The sequence below is a fragment of the Dendrobium catenatum genome, unplaced genomic scaffold (assembly GCF_001605985.2).
Source record: "Dendrobium catenatum unplaced genomic scaffold, ASM160598v2 fragScaff_scaffold_1593, whole genome shotgun sequence".
Taxonomy (NCBI): domain Eukaryota; kingdom Viridiplantae; phylum Streptophyta; class Magnoliopsida; order Asparagales; family Orchidaceae; genus Dendrobium; species Dendrobium catenatum.
The window spans coordinates 1,274,537-1,288,252 of NW_021320055.1; the positions used below are offsets into that span (position 1 = coordinate 1,274,537).

The 13,716-nt window shown below is 39.1% G+C and overlaps 2 protein-coding genes across 3 annotated transcripts in view; both read left to right on the forward strand.

The window, feature by feature from the left end:
* Positions 1-624: 624 nt before the first annotated feature.
* On the forward strand, positions 625-2,412 carry LOC110104337. Its single transcript, XM_020833397.2, has one exon. The coding sequence runs from the start codon at positions 1,001-1,003 to the stop codon at positions 2,048-2,050; it is 1,050 nt and encodes a 349-aa protein (XP_020689056.1). The 5' UTR covers positions 625-1,000; the 3' UTR covers positions 2,051-2,412.
* A 6,722-nt stretch (positions 2,413-9,134) lies between these two features.
* Positions 9,135-13,716, forward strand: part of LOC110104333 (UDP-N-acetylmuramoyl-L-alanyl-D-glutamate--2,6-diaminopimelate ligase MurE homolog, chloroplastic) — a 10,846-nt gene continuing 6,264 nt past the window's right edge. Inside the window, exons 1-4 of one of the 2 annotated variants that reach the window (XM_020833390.2) lie at positions 9,135-10,625; positions 10,767-11,052; positions 11,632-11,748; positions 11,866-12,041. In XM_020833390.2, the coding sequence (XP_020689049.1) occupies positions 9,246-10,625; positions 10,767-11,052; positions 11,632-11,748; positions 11,866-12,041 (1,959 nt within the window). In that variant the 5' untranslated portion in view covers positions 9,135-9,245. Of the gene's footprint in view, positions 11,053-11,631; positions 11,749-11,865; positions 12,042-13,716 lie in introns of both variants that reach the window. The other variant, XM_020833389.2, reaches the window with a different exon arrangement.

The window sequence follows — 13,716 nt, forward strand, 5'->3', positions numbered from 1 at the left end:
ACCCCATCAAAAGTTAAATTTCAACGGTATCGCTATTTTCTTATTGCTTCTTAAAGCAACTTTTTAGTTAAAAATTTTTAATTTTTGTATTGAAAACATATGCAAGACACGAATCCAAAATTTGAATCCAAGACCTCCCCTAAACCCTAAACCAACAAGCCAAGTTGAGTTACGTGATAATTTATATGTATTCTTATATCTAATTGCTTTATTTCTTATGCAATTTGTGAATAGTGTATATTAAATGAGATATGTTAATGAAAATAACTAATATAAAATCAAACAATATAAACAATTATTACATAAAATTAATTAATCTAAATTAAAAATTATTTATATCTTAGAACCTAAGAATTAACTAGCGGAGAAATATGATTAGTCTTTAATGTTCCAATAACTAAAAAATTTGGGATTTTTTTTTTTTTTTTTTGAATGAGATGAAAAAATTTTCTTGGATCACTACTCATCCGTATACCCGATCTCTAATTCTGCAATATTCGATTACAGATGATGAATGATAATTGCAAAAAACCACACACATAAAATTGTAATTACGTAAAACTGCAGCTGGGGTAGAACCGAATTATCCAATTGTGAAATCTATAAATAACCACCCGACGGAAGCATGTCGTCTTCCAAAAACGGATCTGGTTTTCTAGTTTCTTGCCGAAGATTGAAACCATTGATTTCTATACGTCTAGAAATCGAAGGAGAGAACTATTACAGATCTCATCGAACCATTCAAGATTTCGTGACTTTTTTTTTTTCGTTACAGATCGATATCGCTTCACGGGGCCCTGTGTTTTCTCGTTACTCGATACCGATTAGTGAATTTAATTAGGGTTAGGGTTGAGATCGGGACAGTAGTTTCGCGTGAGGCTTACGGTTGGTTTTTGGGATAATTTCCTAGATCTATCTAAGTTTATCGCTCGAATCGTGGGTTAATCAATCTAGGGTTTCTAGATCTTCCGATATTTGACGGATTTCTTTGGTAGGAATCATGATAGATCCTTCCCAGATGATTAACCGGACGTACGGGATGTGGCAAAGGCAGCCCCAGGCACCGCCGGCTCCAGCGCTAGCGCTGGTGGCGGAGGAGCCGATGGTATTTCAAAACCCTCGACCGATTTTTGTTCCGTCGGGGACCAAATCTGGGAGGAAGAACTGGAAGAGCAAGAAGGCTGCTGAAAAGCGGAAGAAGGCCGCTGCTGCTCCCGGAGTTGTATCCACCGTTGGAGTTACCGGATACAAACCGCCAACTCTGAAAGAGCTACAGTATCAGAATCGCGTGAAAGCTAGGCGGTTCTACCCGAAGAAGAAATTTAGTCGTTTCGTCCCCTTCGCCCCTCGAAATACAACGTCCTTCATAATCCGCGCCAAGAAATCTGGTGGTATTGCTTCTCTCATTTCACCCTGTGCTGTGACGCCGGCCATCCTTCCCACACCGAAATTCTCCCCCTCAAGGGAGAGACTGGTAGACATGGCCAAGGAAGAGTGGGGAGTGGATGGGTATGGCTCGATGAAAGGTTTAATTCGTCTCCGCTCTCCAACCGCCGCCGGCGGTCGTGCCGGCAGCGGTGGAACTGAAGAGGAGGAGGACGATGAGGATGGATCAAGCGAAAGCGATATGGAGGAGCATGTGGAGGTAGAGAGAAGGCTCGACCATGACTTGAGCCGATTCGAGATTGTGTATCCCAGCTTCGGGGAGGAGCAGGTAGTGTCGACTGGCACATCCTACCTGTTGGAAAACAGAGTGGATGACCAGGATACCCACATAGCTCAGCTTGAAGAAGAGAATCTAACTCTGAAAGAAAGACTTTTCTTGATGGAGAGGGAGATGGAGGAGCTTAGAAGGAGACTTCTGCTGCTGGAGACCGACTATAGATCACGCAATGAAAATTTTAACAACAACAACAACAACAATCATGGCGAAGATAACAATTTGAACTCAGAGGAGGAGGCTTCAGATAACGATTGTGGTGGAGATGTGTGCTCGCAGAAAAGTGTAGGAGATAACGAAGAGAGCAGCGGCAATCTTATGCAGGAGTAAAGGTGGTTAACTCAACTCACTGTTCTTCCTGTACATATTGCCGCTGGTTTCTTTCGGAATGCTTTTCATCATCTAAATTGTGTTTTCTACTGTCCTTTTGATGGCTAATGTTAGATTTGTTGCCAGTAGTAACTTTCTGATGATAAGCAGCTGATCTTAATTTCAAAAACAGTTTTATCTTCTCATTTTTCTTCATGAAAAACTGCTCTCTAGTCTCAGAAACTTACCGTGATTCCTGTGGCATTCTTATCAACAAGTTCTTGTGGGATTATTGGGAATCTATTTTCTATTAGTGCTTTATGATCCTATTTTCTAACATTAATGGGGATCTGAAATGTTTGTGTTGGTTTTTTGTTTTCAAATCTCTTCTTGTTCGTGTACTTTGTGGTGTTTTTATAATAAATTTCATTTGTATGATATACGATTATATAATATTTCTATTACTCAAATGTGTTAAAATATTACTCAAATGTGTTATTCTACCCACTGATGTTTAACTTGATTGATGGACGAGTACGATTGGGTACCCCCATCTGGTGTTCGATTTTCTCGGACGGCAGTGCTTCCTTCGGGGGGCCCAATAAAAGTTGGTCACGAGTTATAATGGGTGTGGGTAGCTCGTCTAGGCTGATCGGAGTTTCTATATCGCCGTGCGCCCTTGGCTTGCGGGGGTGATAGCGGACGGTTTCTTCTGACCAAAAATAAAAATAAAAGTGTTATTCTTTGATTTGATGGAAAGTACAAGAATCATCTAGACCTCTTTAGTGACTTCTTTTGGGGTTTCCTCTAGGATGCAGCATCTTAGCATCAACTTTGATTAATAATTTACGCTTCTTTTGATCATTCTGTATCTTTTTTAAAAGGTAGTGTTAAAATTATTGTTTTCAAGAATAGAGTTTTCTAAGAGAGAAATTAATATCATAAAGCTTTTTAAAATAGTATAAAATTTTGATTCTCTAAACATCATTTCTGTAAAAGTGGCACATACAAACAACAACTCAAAAAATAATTTCTATTTCCAAATTGAAAAGGCGAAATTAAACCGTCTCAAAGGGAGCGTCAGGTTACCAAATGCATCCGGAAGCTAATAACAAAATACCACGTCACTAAAGTGCTCGGTACAGGCGCTCGGTACACGCTCGGTACACTCGGTATGCTCGGTATTTTTTACTGGACGCAATAAAAATTCCTCAAAGGAGGCCTTATATTATTTTTTAAAATAATTTTATTGTAGTACAAATATTTTTTAAACTCAAAATTTTTGTGCTAAAAAATAATTTTAGAAATCAATGAAAGCTGTCTCAAACAAAGCAAAAAAAAATTAAAATTGAACATTATATATCTAAAAATTTATAAACTTAATAATATGTATGTAAATCCTCACGATCCAAACAAGTAAACGCTATGCTTCTTCAAAGCCAACATCCGTAGAAAGCAAAATTCAAACAAAGCCGAGATAAGAAAACGCCAAGCGGTACAGCTTTTTTTTTTATTCTCCTGCCATTTATTTGACGGCGTACAATTAACAAACACTAAAGCAACGGTAATTCATATGCAGCGCAAATTTTCGTAATTTTTATCAGGCAATTATTTATTAAAAAGATATATCAATCATTTTAAATATAAGTTTATATTATGATATAGATAAAGAAATTAATATTTATTTCAAATGACATCATTTTATTTGTCACATAGAAACCGACTCTTTTCAACGAGAAATTATTATATGCATACGCTCGATGTAGAGAATCGTCAGGACTGCTGCTTATTTATTCTGTAGTTACTACTTATTTGTAGATACACAGTAAATAAGCAATAAATACGTAGTAAATTAGCAGAATGCAGTAAGCACTTAATAAATACTCAGTAAAAACTCATAAAATACTCATTAAATATTCATCAAATACTCATAATTGAGAATTTGTTGCGTATCTACAAATACGCAACAAACACGTTGCAAATCCAAACAATCATTTGTGTTTGGACTCCGCACCGAATAGTTTCTTCGTTATGGGAAATTATTCTGTGTAGAATCCAGACGGGAATAACCGTCCAGATTGTGTGTATGTACAATCATAGTCCAGACGATTCTTCTTGTCCAGACTCCGAACATAATAAATTCTTCTTTCAGATTATAATAAATTCTCTTAAACAGAAACTCGTAAAATCTGCATTAAAATCGGTGACACTTAACCATTAATAATTACCTCTTAAATTTGATTAATATAAAAGTTTAGGGTCATTTGAACCCTTTTTTTTATTAATTTAATTTAAATTTGTCAAAAATAAAACAACCTTCCAAGTGTAAAAGTGTTTGCAGTTGCTTGCAGTTAAAGTCACGCTAAAGATTACTTGATTGTAGATGGCGGTTTGGTGGGAATGGTCTTTCTTGTGAGGATGGTTAGGTACTTCGAGTGGATCAAGCTTTTGCACTGTCAAAATAAATGTTGACCATTTTTTTTTTATGATTGTTATATTATCAAAAAATTATCTTGATTGGGCACGAATCTCGGGGGCAAAAATAAGTTGGAAATTTCCAAAATTAAAATCTCGGATCATCCGAACTCTGATTTCAGCAAATTTATAGTCGAACTAAATGTCTCGAAAAAATGAACCCAACGACACCAAATTATACTCAATTCAAGCTCAAATGGGCCCAAATCGAAGACCCAAAGCTCATTTGGAAGATTATAACTATAAATTGGATGAACAAATGATTTCCAAACATGACATACTTATAGTCGAATCGAGCGGCTTGACAAGACGAATCAACGAGCCCAAGATCGTCAAATTCTGATATCATTAAAACATTTAAATACCCAGTAAACGGCCCATGATCAAGTGGATAAATATCGACCATCCATTTAAACCACTCTTTGATCTCCATTCTATTTACTAGTCATACCACTCTCAGAAGATTATAAATAGACCCTCATTCTTCGTTGAAGGGGAACCCAAGCAAGGAAGAGAAAGAAGAATACCAACTAGAGTTCTCTTGCCATCAGACTCTTCCTCGACCACTGCTGGACTTTCAGACTTTCGCCCAGCCACCAATTGTCATAGGACTTCCGCCTGGCCACCTACTGACACCGGACTTCCACTAATCCACCAACTGATGTCGGACTTCCACCATCCACCGACTCACGATGGACTTTCTGTTGACCACCAACTAATGCTGGACTTCTGCCCGGCCACCAACTAACGCTGGACTTCCACTCAGCTTCCAATTCTTGTTGGACTTCCACCCACAGCAGTCTTTTTGGCCTCCGTCGACTGCTGACTATAATCTTTATGACCTTCGTCACCTAACGGAGGTCCTGACTACGGTCTTTTCGACCTCCGTCAGTTAACGACTACGGTCCTTCTAACCTTCGTTGCCAAACAATGGTCTTTCTGACCATTGTCACCCGTCGACTACGATCATTTCGACCTTCATAGCTAGATAACAATCTTTACGACTTCCGTCACCCACTGATTACGATCTTTCCGGCCTTCGTCGTTTGCCGACTATGTTCCTTCTGACCTCCATCGTCAAAACACAGTCTTTATAACCTTCAACACCCACTTACTACGGTCCTTCCGACCTTCGTCGTCTAACAATGGTCTTTCCAACTTCTGTCGTTCGACGACTTTAGTCCTTCCAACCACCGTCATCTGAATACGATCTTTCCAACCTCCTTCGCCAGCCAACTATGATCCTGCCAACCAAACGAACATATCAATTTTGATTCTTCACATTTCTACCATATAATGCACTTTGTATGATGTATATTTGCTACATCCAACTAATGCCTTCCGCCCAGGGACGGGCCTTATTTGTAATTGTTTGTAAACACAAGTTGATTCATTTAAGCTGTGTCAGACCCCGTGGTTTTTCCCCCTTTACAGGAATTTTGCGCGTAAAAAACTCTAATGTCTCATGAATTTTATACCCTCTCTCTTATATGATTATGTGCTGGATCTTCATACAAAGATAAAAAGTTAAACTTTATATTTCTCTACCGTCGTGAATATTCCAGGCCGCAACAATGATGCAAAAGGATTGAATGTGTTTTTTCATATAATTAAAAACAGAGCACTTTTGAGATTTTAATTCAATTTTTTTTTTTTCATGTAACATTTATTAAGTGAAAATATATTCAAAAGTTTTATTCATATCAAAATACATTTACTTTTTATTGTGGACTACTTTAATAAATTTGAAATGATCAAATTGATTCGAATACAATTTGAACAAGGTTTGAACCTAGTTTGATCAAAGTTGAGGCCATATGTTCAAACCTTGTTCGAAAATAGAAATAATATTTGAGTAAATTTTGAATATTGTTTGATAACGGGCAAATTATGTTTTGATTAATGTCAAAATAAGTTTAAATCAAGGTTCATAGTTAGCAATTTAATGTCTAATATCATTTTAAGTTTATGGTTCAAAGCGCAAATATAGAGTTTTTTTCATAAATAGAATTGATACGGCATCATAAAATTAGCTTGATCGTGCACGAATCTCGAAGCAAAAGCTAGTTGGAAACTTCAAAAATTAATTCCGGGAGTGTCCGAACTCCGATTTCAGCGAGCTTATAGTCAAACTGACCGTCTCGGAAATACGAATCCAACGACACCAAGATCAACCCAATCCGAGCCCAAATGAGTCCGAATCAAGGACCCGAAGCACTGTTGGAAGGTTGAAACAAAAATTTGAGTTACTAAACGGTCTCCGATTTTAACGAGCTTATACTCGAATCGAGCGGCTCGACGAGACGAATCCAAAGAGCCCAAGATCGCCGAATTCCGACATCATTAAGACCTCCAAATTTCCAACGAACTGTGCACGATCGAAGGGTTCAATATCGGCCGTCCATTCAAACCACTCCCTATTCGCCCATGATGTTACACCTATTTACGAGATATGTCACTCCAGAAAAATTATAAATAGAGCCCTCATTCTACACAAAGGGACTCAAGTGAAGAGAGAGAAGAAGAAGAGAAGAAGGAGGAGAATGAAGAAGCTCCTCCTCGACAACCGTCAGAGCTCTTCCTACCGCCTGAAGACGCCGGAACGCTGCTGAATTTTCGGGAAACGTCGGGAATTTGCAGAACTTTGTAACTTTGTGAAAAATTGATTGTAAACTGATCGTCTTGATTTGTAAGACGGATCAACCTCTGTACTTCATACAAACACTAGTGAAACTTTACAACTGGGCTAGACCCCATGGTTTTTTTCCCTTTTTGGGTTTTCCACGTAAAAACTCTGGTGTTCATTTCTCTTTTCTGTTTGTGTGCGGAATACTCGTGCAACGCTAAGACGAATAGTTTCTAACTCTACTGTCTCGTATATTCTAGCACCCAACAAGAATATTTGTCAAATGTATAACATCATTGACTTGCAACGACAATTGCTGACTAGCCAGTGATAGAGACTGAAGTAATGCCTTTTGATATGTCGTAAAAAATTTATCTTGATCGACCACGAATCTCGATGCAAAATTAACTTGGAAACTTCTGAAATTAAAATTGGGACCATTTGAACTCTAATTTCAGCAAACTTATAGTCGAGTTGAGTGTTTCAAAAATACTAACCCAACGACACCAAATCCAACCCAATTCGAGCCCAAACGGGTCCAAATCAAGGGTTAGAAGCGTTGTTGGAAGGTTCGAACCACATTTTGGATTATCAAACGGTTTTCAAACATAACGTTCTTATAGTCGAATCGAGCGGCTCGATGAGATGAATCCAACGAGCCCAAGATCACCAAATTCCGACATTACTAAGGCATTCAAATGTCCACAAAATAATCCTTGATCAAGGGATTCAACATCGGCCGTCCATCCAACCACTCCCCATTTACCCTTGATCTCTCGACTATTTACGGGTCATGCCACTCAAAAAATCTATAAATAGACCCCTCCTTTCTCTTGAAAGGGAAAATCAAGCTAAAGAATTAAAGAGAGATCGGAGATCGCTATTGCCTTCTTGCTCCTCCTCGACCACTGCCTGAGTTCCGCCGGACCACCGTTTGACGTCGTTGCTCCGCTGAACCAACACTTGAGGCCCTCACCCTCACCGGACCACCACTTGAGGCCCTCACCTTTATCAAACCATCACTTTAGGCCCTGACCCTCTCCAGACCACCACTTGAGAACCTCACCTTCGCCGGACCACCACTTGAGGCCCTCATCCTCGCCAGACCACCACTTGAGGCCCTAACCCTCGTCGGACTACCACTTGAGGCCTTGAGCTCCATCAGATCACTCCTTGAGCCCCAGAGTTCCGTCAGACCACCGCATGACGTCGTTGCTTCGTCGGACCACCACCTATGGGCCTTAACTCCGTCGGACCACCACTTAAGGGTCTGAACTCCGCCAGACCATCAACTAACTCCAGAGTTCCGCCAAATTACTGCCGGACTACTAAATGACACCCTAATTTCCATGTGACGCCAGATTTGACACTAGACTTCAACAATACGATTGACATTTGTAACCTGATCGCCCTCAAGGACGAGTCGACCCAATGTATTCAACTCAAATTCTAGTGAAATTTTTTCAACTAGGCTAGGCCCCATGATTTTTCCCCTTTCCAGTGTTTTCCAAGTAAAAAATTTTGTGTTATCTGTGGGTGAGCTGGATATTCGTGCAACGCTAAGATGTAGAATTAAAACTCTATCGTTGTATATATTCTAGTCCGCAACACCTTTAAACTTTATCTCATAATCATTCCTTGTGAACGACGATCGTTAGAGAAGAAGAAGATACCGAAAATATTACGTGTCCTGCAATTATTTGCTTAAAAATGTCACTTATATAATGCTCTATTTTTATCAACATGTATATTTCTTCAAACAATAAAATAAGTATAATTCTCTAATTTCAAGCATCATGGGACTCACTCATAAAGCCAATTTTCTTTTATATAATACTACTTTCTTCTAGCCCCGAATATCTAATCAAAATTTCAGCAAGCAGTTATATTTATTTTGATAAATTATACTTATTTTAAAATAAAATTAATATTTCTTACTAAGATTAAACCAAAATTTATCAAAATAAAATTTTCCAATATAATTTTCGGATCTTCAGTAGCTAGTGAAGCCCCCTCCTATCCCGTCTTCCCTTTCCTTTCCCGTCTCATCCTTTCAGCGCCAAAACCTTCTAACTCTTCTCTCTCTCTCTCTCTCTCTCTCTCTCTCTCTCTTTTATGGCTCTACCTGTTCGATTGTTATCGTCCTTATCCTTCTCCCCTTGCCGTCCCTCTTTCTCACTACGCCGCTTTACGCCGCCGCCGCTTGCGGCAGTCGGTCCTGACAGAAAGTTCCGCCCACTGCCCTCCGACGAAGATCCTCCGGAGGCTCCAGAGGATTCCTCCCATGGCGTCTCCCGCATGGAGCAGTTCCAGATTCAGGTCGCCGCAGCCCGCCGTCGCCAGGAGGAGCAGTTCAAGGAGGACCAGCACCTTTTTGTCTCTGCCTTCGCTCTTGAAGAAGACCCTCCTTCACCTGCCGACGGTGAGACCGAGTCATCCTCCGGAGACAACCCGTTTGGCGATATCGACCGTGCCATCTCACTCAAGCGCCAGGAATTCGTTAAACAGGGCCTTCTGCCTCCCAATCCACCGAAAAGTAAGAATAATGCTCCTCCCATTGATTCCATTGAGGAGCTTTTACCCGAAGAAGTCATTGATCTTGAGGAGATCGAGGAGCTTCATGGAATTACCGTAATATCCAATGACGAAATTCAGGAAGAAAATCCCGTCAAAATGCCAGAGAAGGATGCTGCTGCACTTTCCGATTCTCCATCATTTGAACTTGATCTTGAAAGTTTGGGCAAGTCCAGGAGCCATATATCGGAACCTAAATTCAGTATGACGCTTGCTGAGCTTCTGGATGATAGCCGGGTTGTGCCATTGTCTGTTTATGGAAATTTGGAGGTGTTGATCACTGAAATTCAGCATGATCCTAAAGAAGTCAGCTCCGGTGATCTCTTTATTTGCTGTCCTGGAGCAACCACTGATGGGCATGATTATTTAACTGAAGCAGATAAGAGAGGAGCAGTTGCTGTTGTAGCTGATAAGGTGATAAATTTAGATGAGACACTAGGGTGCAAGGCTCTTGTTGTTGTGGAGGACACCAATTTGGTGCTGCCGGTTCTTGCTGCTTCTTTCTATCGTAACCCTTCCAGTACACTGTCGGTAATTGGGATTACTGGGACACGCGGTAAGACCTCAACATCATACTTGGTAAAGGCGATGTATGAGGCTATGGGATTGAGGACAGGAATGCTGGGTTCTCTTGGGCACTACATCCATGGGGATAACAAATTGGAGGCTTCTGAGTCGACTCCAGATGCTGTAACTATTCAGAAATTAATGGCAAAGATGGTCCATAATGGTACAGAGGCGGTTGTGGTGGAGGCTTCTTCTCATGGTTTGGCTGAAGGAAGATGTGATGAGGTAGATTTTGACATTGCCGTATTCACTAATCTGACAAGGGATCAACATGAATTCCATGGGATAGAGGAGTACAGGAACAGTATGGGCAGGATGTTCGAAGGGATGGTTGACCCTGAGCGGCACCGGAAGGTTGTGAACATTGATGACCCCAATGCTTCTTATTTCATGTCTAAGGGGAATCCAGATGTTCCAGTTGTGACATATTCTATTGAGGATAAAAATGCTGCTGTGTATCCTTTGAAGTTTGAGCTTTCATTGTTTGAAACGCAGGTTTTGGTTCAAACGCCAAAAGGGATACTTGAAATATCATCAGGGTTGCTCGGACGGCATAATATATGCAATATACTTGCAGCAGTTGCTGTTGGGATTGCTGTTGGTTCACCATTGGAGGATATTGTTAGAGGGATTGAGGAAGTAGATGCTGTTCCCGGCAGATGTGAGTTGATAGACGAGGAGCAAGCATTTGGTGTGATTGTTGATTATGCTCGAACACCAGACGATTTTTCCAGGCTCCTGGATACCACAAGGGAGCTGGGACCAAGGAGAATTATAACTGGTATGCAGCTAATTTAGGCTTCGTTTGGGACGGCTTTCTTACTGCTTCCAAAAGCAGCTTTTTAATACAAAAATTAAATTTTTTGTATTAGAAAGCTGCTTTAAGAAGCAGTAAGAAAGCAGTCCCAAACAAAGACTTAGTTTTACTTGTCCGGTTGGTATAAAACAGATTAGCATGTTAAGAACAGATGAATGCTTATCTAACTCTAAAATACTTTGCTTATGAATTTAAAAAAAAACACACCCTTTCATTTATGCTGCCATTTGAAACCCAAAACTAGCTGCATGCTCATACCTTAGTCTTTTTCTGTTATGCAATATTATTTTTCGTTTAGCAAGAGCATAAATGCAGAGCAATGTGTAGAAAGATGGGAAGAGTAGCTCAATACTCATCTACTGCAATCTGCTCAAACATTTTATTCCAGAATTTAACCCTATTTGACATTGTATTCCACTATGCTTTAGATTGAATATGCTAGCTATTATGATATTCTTTGAGAACTTATATTTTACCTTTTACGCTATCAATTGTTTACTCAAACTTGAGAAATCTGTTGCTTGTACATTTTTGTTTTCACAGTCATTGGTTGTTGTGGGGAAGAAGAAAGAGGCAAGAGGCCACTTATGGCAAAAATTGCGACCGATAAAAGTGATGTAGTTATGTTGACATCTGACAATCCAAAGAATGAAGATCCACGTATGTGATATTGATTTAAATCTTCTTAAGAGATTGTTCACATAGTTGCAGATTACACAAGTAGATTATAACTTTGTCATTTTTTTTTAAAGATTGTTTCTCCTGTTACTTTTACAGTTGATATTTTGGATGACATGTTGGCTGGCGTTGGATGGACTATGCAAGATTATTTGAAATATGGTGAAAATGATTACTACCCACCTCTACCTAATGGCCACAGGCTTTTCTTACATGATATTAGGAGAGTAGCTGTGCGGGCTGCTGTTGCTATGGGTGAGGAGGGTGATATAGTTGTAAGTTTCAAACGATGACTTCATAGTTGTTTCTTCAAAGGCCCGGTAAAATAGCATATTCATATGGAGTAGTTAGTTAATTATAAATTGGATTTATCTGCCTTTTTTTCATTAGTAGATTTAGTGATACAAAGATTTTTTTTTTCATTTGCTTAATCACTAGCAATTATTTGCTAAGTTGATAACTTGGAAACAGCAAATTAATTCGTTACTTAATAACCTGAGTATTAGTTTGCTTATGTATTATAGGATGGGGCAATGCCTTCGACTGAAATTTGTGAGCCTGTACTCAAAGGGATTTACCATTGAATATGTTCTCATCGAGAAAGCTTCTATGTAATGCCTATCATAATTTTGATGAAGCTTGATTCTTATTTGTGCTATTGCAGCCTATAATCATCATGAGTATTTCTAGAATTTGTTTTTTTTTTTTTAATGTATTGCATGAGTAACTCAATGGAGTCATTTATAGTGATCCTGCTACTGTGAAAAAATATGCTAGACGTGCCCAATTAGGTGAAATCTTTGAATTAGACCGGGCTACTTTGAAATCCGATGGTGTTTTTCGTAGCAGTCCAAGGGGTTGGTTCACTTTTGGGCATGCTACGTTTCTATTATGCAACACCCAAAAAGTACCAATTTCCAAGTAGGTGGACATCCCAGTTTGATATAGGTTTTGTGAAAATAATATACTCCTGTGATTCTTTGGTCTAACTTATCTTTGATGGTTGAAATATGCATCTTTTAAAACAAGTTTACGTTATATGCTCAAGGTTGAATCTTTCTGGGTTTCTGCTTGTAAAAGCAGAAAACAAATTGTAACATTATGAGCCATGCGCATAATTTTCATTAAGATGTGATATAAGTGCAGCCAATGAATTAAAATCCATCGTTAAGATATATTAGAAATGATTTTTTTAATAGATTTAAATGAGAGTTTGACTCTTTATAGGACACAATGTAGAAAAATGATTCACGTAGTCTACTCCATGTAGTGGGATAAAGACTTGATGGTGTTGTTTTTATTGTTTTATTAATATACCATAAACTGGATAACACAGCTCATCAATTCAAACAGAAACATGCTATCGTTTGTAAGAAAATAATGCACTCATAGTTTGATACTTCCATAATGTTAGTTCAGTAAGTTTTTTTGAAGTGCTAGGTGCCAATGGAGATTGATCTAATGGGACAGTTTTTTTTCTTACTCCATTTAATCTTTTGAAGCTTAGTTTTATATGCTATCTGTAGGGGTGCGTGGATAGGGTTGGAGGAATTTTGAATGTGTTAGACCGGTCCATTGGACTGGTCCAGCTGGTCCACGCCGGACCCGAACATGCAGAAGAGTTCCACCTCTTCCTGTACGAGCGGCCAAGCCACCAAAGCCAACGAAGCATTTTAGGAAGTATTTTTTAGGGAAATTTGAATGTAGGGACTGTTTAGGGATTTCCTTTTGAATTGTATGCATTAAATAGTTTGTTTTCCAAGGGTTAGGGTATCTTGAATTTTGCTGAAATTTGAGATATCTTAGATTTAGGTTTTCTTCTATGATGCACCGACACGGACACGGCGACACGGACACGACACGACACGGACATGGCATTTTTTAAAAATATAGGACACGGGTGCGGCGTGGACACGGCATAATAATTTTTTAATATAATATATAGAAATT